At 46.2% G+C, this 5772-nt stretch overlaps 1 protein-coding gene across 1 annotated transcript in view; it reads right to left on the bottom strand.

Annotated features, from left to right (window-relative positions):
• LOC135103606 (uncharacterized) overlaps positions 1 to 5540 on the bottom strand; it is a 15013-nt gene extending 9473 nt beyond the window's left edge. Inside the window, exon 1 of the mRNA XM_064010080.1 lies at positions 4528 to 5540. Within this exon, the coding sequence (XP_063866150.1) occupies positions 4528 to 4858 (331 nt within the window). The 5' untranslated portion in view covers positions 4859 to 5540. The remainder of the gene's footprint in view (positions 1 to 4527) is intronic.
• Between the last annotated feature and the right edge of the window lie 232 nt (positions 5541 to 5772).

Raw genomic sequence — 5772 nt, 5'->3', positions numbered from 1 at the left:
ATGTTGTTGTTGTTGCTGTTGTTGTTGTTGTTGTTGTTGTTGTTGTTGTTGTTGTTGTTGTTGTTGTTGTTGTTGTTGTTAGGTGTTGTCTCTTAACACACATTCTTTTATTTTAGGAGTGTTTTCTTTAACGTCCTGTTCGTCTAAAAATAACTTGTAACAAAGCAGTCTTTTGATACTAACCCCCCACCTCTCTCTCTCTCTCTCTCTCTCTCTCTCTCTCTCTCTCTCTCTCTCTCTCTCTCTCTCTCTCTCTCTCTCTCTCTCTCTCTCTCCGTCGTAATGTTGATCCTGACGTAACACACCAAGACAGCTCACTCACATTTTCCCTCCTCTCTCTTTCTTCTCTCACTCTCTCGATCCTCCTGCGCGTTTTATTATCAAGTAACACAGTGGTGTGTTTCTCCTTTAAAACCCACTGTTACTCTTTGCCTCCGAGAAACAGAAAACGGAGAAAATATTAGAAACACTACTTCACTGAGGCTCCGAAGGGGGATCTTAATTAATTTCGCAAGTACTCAAGTAAAGTTTCAACGTCTGACAACTGCAGAGCGATTTTTCACAATTAACAAGAAAAAATACATATAAATATATGTGCGAGGAAAACTAGTGGAGGAAAGTACTTCGTAATTGTGAAAACATATTTTGTACTCTGGACAGTTTTATGGTTTACAGTCACTTAGCACTGGAGTGGATGGAAGCGTGGATGGATTGGAAGATGTAGGTGGGAGTGTGTGTGTGTGTGTGTGTGTGTGTGTGTGTGTGTGTGTGTGTGTGTGTGTGTGTGTGTGTGTGTGTGTGTGTGTGTGTGTGTGTGTGTGTGTGTGTGTGTGTGTGTGTGTGTGTGTGTGTGTGTGTGTGTTTGGTATGATTGCGTGCACAAGTGTGGTGTGACGTTCTCTCTCTCTCTCTCTCTCTCTCTCTCTCTCTCTCTCTCTCTCTCTCTCTCTCTCTCTCTCTCTCTCTCTCTCTCTCTCTCTCTCTCTCTCTCTCTCTCTCTCTCTCTCTTCAAAGTATCCGAATGGTGATACAACACTTACGGGTAATCTTTTCATTTCTTATCTTATCTTGATTACTGAATATTTTCCCTCCCTCTTTTTTTCCTCCCTCCTCCTACCCTCCCTTACTTCTTCTTTCTTCCTTCTATTCGCCCTCCCTCCTTCCTGCTCGTGCACCACCACCTCCTCTCTCTACAACTTCGCTCCTTCTCAAGTTCTTCTCCCCGAAAGTTCCCAAGTCCCGATTCTCTCTCTGCTTGCTTGCTTCGTTAAGGCTTGCCCTGTACCACTTTCTGCTTCAATTAACCGGTTTTACTCTGTCTAATGCTCCTCTCTCTCTCTCTCTCTCTCTCTCTCTCTCTCTCTCTCTCTCTCTCTCTCTCTCTCTCTCTCTCTCTCTCTCTCTCTCTCTCTCTCTCTCTCTGTTTTAATTTAGATAATATTCCTTGGTGTTTTTCTTTTATCTTATACTTTGTTTGGGTTTTCTTTCTTCCTTTTATTCGTTCATTCGTCATTCATTCTCAGTACCTCTTTCTCTCTCTCTCTCTCTCTCTCTCTCTCTCTCTCTCTCTCTCTCTCTCTCTCTCTCTCTCTCTCTCTCTCTCTCTCTCTCTCTCTCTCTCTCTCTCTCTCACAATAAAGCACCATGACCCAATTAGCAGTACATCCTTCCTCCACTTTATCCACACGCACGCACACACACACACACACACACACACACACACACACACACACACACACACACACACACACACACACACACACACAGAGAGAGAGAGAGAGAGAGAGAGAGAGAGAGAGAGAGAGAGAGAGAGAGAGAGAGAGAGAGAGGAAGGGGGAGGGAGAGGGGGTAGGGCCAGGCAACGAGATCATTTAGACTCTAGAGGCGCGGCAGTAATAGGAGAAACGCGGCCCGACACCCACACCTGGCGGTCATTAGGGGCACAGGTATTCACGTTACGGCACCGGGCGGCAGCGGCGTCTCAGGTGTTAACTGATCATACCTGCCTCATTAGTGGTGTGTGTGAGGGTCGGGTTAGAGGGAGTGAGGGAGGGAGAGGGGGAGGTGGTGGAGAAGAGGGAAAAAGAGGAAGAGAGGAAGGATGAGAGAGAGAGAGAGAGAGAGAGAGAGAGAGAGAGAGAGAGAGAGAGAGAGAGAGAGAGAGAGAGAGAGAGAGAGAGAGAGAGAGAGAGAGAGAGAAATTAAAAGGGTTTGAGGAGTTCAATGCGAAAAGGGGTGAGAGAGAAGAAAGAGGAGAGGGGAAGGTAAGAAAGAGCCAAAAAAGGAGAAAGAAAGGAAGGAGAAAGGGAAGGAGAAGAAGGAGAAGGAAGGGCCAAGAAACAAGAGAGGGAAGAGCAAGGAGAATTAGGGAATGAGAAGATGGAATGAAGGAAAAAGGAGAAAGAATTAAAATACATCTATGAATAAGGAAGGAAGAAGAGGAGGAGAGAAGAAAGAAGGTTGAATGATTGTGAGAGAGGGTGAGAGTGGGCAAGGGATGAGAGAGAATAAGAGAAGAGTAACTGGGAGAGTGGAGATGTAGGCGTGGTGGAGGTAAGAGGAGGTGGAGGAGGAGGAGGAGGAGGAGGAGGAGGAGGAGGAGGAGGAGGAGGAGGAGGAGGAGGAGGAGGAGGAGGAGGAGGAGGAGGGTAAAGAAACCTAGTCCTGCAAGATTAAGACAGTAACTAATTGAGGAGGAAATGGTAGGAGGCACATACATCCTCTCTCTCTCTCTCTCTCTCTCTCTCTCTCTCTCTCTCTCTCTCTCTCTCTCTCTCTCTCTCTCTCTCTCTCTCTCTCTCTCTCTCTCTCTCTCTCTCTTGCAGACTTTAATATCACATTTTTGCTTTATATATAGCTCACTGTTCGTACGTTCATCTATCTATCTATCTGTCTATCTATCTATCTATCTACTTGTCTATCAGTCTGTCCATGTGTAAACTGAGGGAGTCGAACTGGAGGTGCGTGGGATTAAAGGGGCGGCGTTTGGCAACCAGAGAAAATTAAGTAAGAGTCTGAAAAGAGGGAAGATTGATTGATTGCTATAAAGCTTTCATGGAGCGCCTGTGTGTGTGTGTGTGTGTGTGTGTGTGTGTGTGTGTGTGTGTGTGTGTGTGTGTGTGTGTGTGTGTGTGTGTGTGTGTGTGTGTGTGTGTGTGTGTAAGAGAGAGAGAGAGAGAGAGGGGGGGTGCGAAGAGTTTTAAGCTCAAAGGGAGATTGGGAATAGGATAATAAAGAATAAGAAAGAAGCAAAGGGCATAAGAGGGAAACTGTGGACAGGGAAGAGAGGGAGAGCGAAGGAGATAATGCAACATAAAAGAAGTGGGAGAAGATTAAAGAAATGGCAATAAGGAATTAAACAAAAGAAAGAGGAGGAGGAGGAGGAGGAGGAGGAGGAGGAGGAGGAGGAGGAGAGTAGGAAGATTTACAAAGAAAACGGGAAATGTCTTTTTTACGCAGAAGGGAGGGACACTAAGAGAAAAAAATTAAATCACAGGAAAGTCTATGAACTGCCTCTCCTTAAAAAATTAAATGCAAGAATTCGAAAAGGAGCAGTTTAGGTTTGGAGGCGCCATGAAGCTCCTCTCCTAGACAAGCTTAAGTTGATAGTGTGGAAAACAACAATTCACAGCACTAGAAATAATGTACAGAATCTTCATCAGCATGTAAGAGAAAGAAGGGGACTAAAAAGAATATATTTTTGCAACTTCTAGCCAGGACAATGTTTGGAAGTTGCTGTAAAAAAAGAAAAGGCGTCTCAAAGTGATTATTAATTAAGGAAAGATGTGGCAATAGCAGTGAAAGGGTAAAAATGGAGGAATATGATGTAACTATTGTAATAGAAAGAAATAGTGGAAGGAAAAGGGCGCAGGGAAAAAGAGGAAAACAGATGAAGAAATTAATTGATTGTATACATCTAATTTCAAAATATGAGGGAGAGGAGCGTGGGAAGGGACCATGGTTTCAGTGCATATTGGTAAAGGAGGCTGCCTTCATAGTAATTTCGCCACTGAGGAGACTTAAACATGGCATCACTGTCGCTGGCCGTTAGGTCAATGCCCTCTCACGCTGATTGGCTGACGTGTTTTGAAATATGTGGCAAACTGATTTTATGATTTTGCCGAAACCTTTATTTGCATGGTACTGAATTATGTATGCACAAATAATCAGGAATCTTATAAACACCTATGGATTTCGGTCCGAACACAATATTTTATAGGATATCATAAATATTTTAGCCAATCGGCGGGTGAGAGCGTCGCCCAATGACAGCGTTAGCATGTGCGTGTCTCCTCAGGTGGCGAAATTATAATGCCGGGCAGCGTGATGGAATGAGGTGAAGCTCATCAACCATTATAAAGTGAGAAAAAACAGAAAGAGACGAAGGAAAGTGGGATATAGGACGCTAAATAGTATCAAAGTCAAGAAAGGGAGTAGAGAGTAGATGAGGAGGGAAGGAAGAAGGCCGGGACGCACTTAGAACAGAGAGTAAATGAGGAGATGAGGGAGGAGCAGGTGAGGACGCACCTTTCTTCTTGAGGTGGTCTTCGGTCATGACGGCGGCGATGGCGAAGATGTTACCCAGCGTGCCCAGGGCGGCCATCGTGGACACCATGAGCAGCATGCCCAGGCGGTTCCAGTGCTGCTGCTGCTCCTCTTCGTCCACCGGGCCGCTGCTGTTCCGGCGGTCGAGCTGTGTGTGGGCGTGCTGCTCCCCCTCCTGGTCCTGCTGCTGCTGCTGGAGGAGGGGGAGCAGGTCTTGGTCGCTGCCCACAACGCCCGCAAATCCCGCCCGTATCGCTGTCTCCGTGACCCAGCCCAGCACGTCTTCGCCGGGAGAGGACACCTCCGTGCTCATCTCTCGTGCATCCCGCCTGCAAGAGAAGCACAGGGAATCACAGGACGCCCCCAGAGAACCGCCAGGAATGGAAGGTCATTGGGAAATCACCAGAAGGCACAAGAAGCACAGGGAGGCATCACAGATCACCAAGACATACATAACCCGTGTGAAGTTTCGTAACACATCACAAAATCACCGAATCACTAAAGAAATGAGGAGAGGTCACCCGGAAGACACAAGATATCATCAAGGTCACAACCGTTTTCAAAGGCCACATAGATCATTAGTCGAGTTCTGAAGAATGTTTCTCCTGTAAATACCTTGTTAACCTATCACTGGAACCATAAAAACACCCTTAGAAAACAAAACCGTGTAACTTCAACCAGGCTAGAGGCTTTTGAAAGTAATGAAGGTGCGGCGCAGAAGAGTTTCAGCATACAACCTCAAGAACCAGTGAACTCCTTGAACGAAGCTCCGAGCACTGTCACAACACACGCATCACCGCAACACATATACTCACTCACACACGCACGAAGACACACCCGCAACCACTACTGCCGCCGCCGAAAGTAAGCAAGGACGGTGGCGGGAGCAACAAATAGCCCTGAGCCGCGGCGCTGATGGATGAGGAGCCCCGCCCGCCTGGATTCTGGGCCACGGTAAATGTGGACAGGCGCGGATTGTGCTGCTGGAGGAGGTGGAGGAGGGGAAGGAGGAGCAGGAGGTGGTGGTGGTAGAGAGGGAGGAGGAGGAAGGAAATAGAAAAGAAGGCAAGTAAAGGAAAGAAAAGAAGAGATGGAAAAGAATAAAATAATAGAAGGAAAGAAGAAAAGAAAAGAAGTGACGAAAAGAAGAAGAGAAGAAGAAAAAGAAAAGAAGAAAAGAAAAGGAAAAAAGTAAAAGAAGAGTAGAAAGAAAGAAAAGAAGATGTG

Source organism: Scylla paramamosain, chromosome 9 (genome assembly GCF_035594125.1).
Source record: "Scylla paramamosain isolate STU-SP2022 chromosome 9, ASM3559412v1, whole genome shotgun sequence".
Lineage (NCBI taxonomy): Eukaryota > Metazoa > Arthropoda > Malacostraca > Decapoda > Portunidae > Scylla > Scylla paramamosain.
Note: the sequence above shows the minus strand (reverse complement) of the source record. Positions and strands in the feature narration are given on the sequence as shown.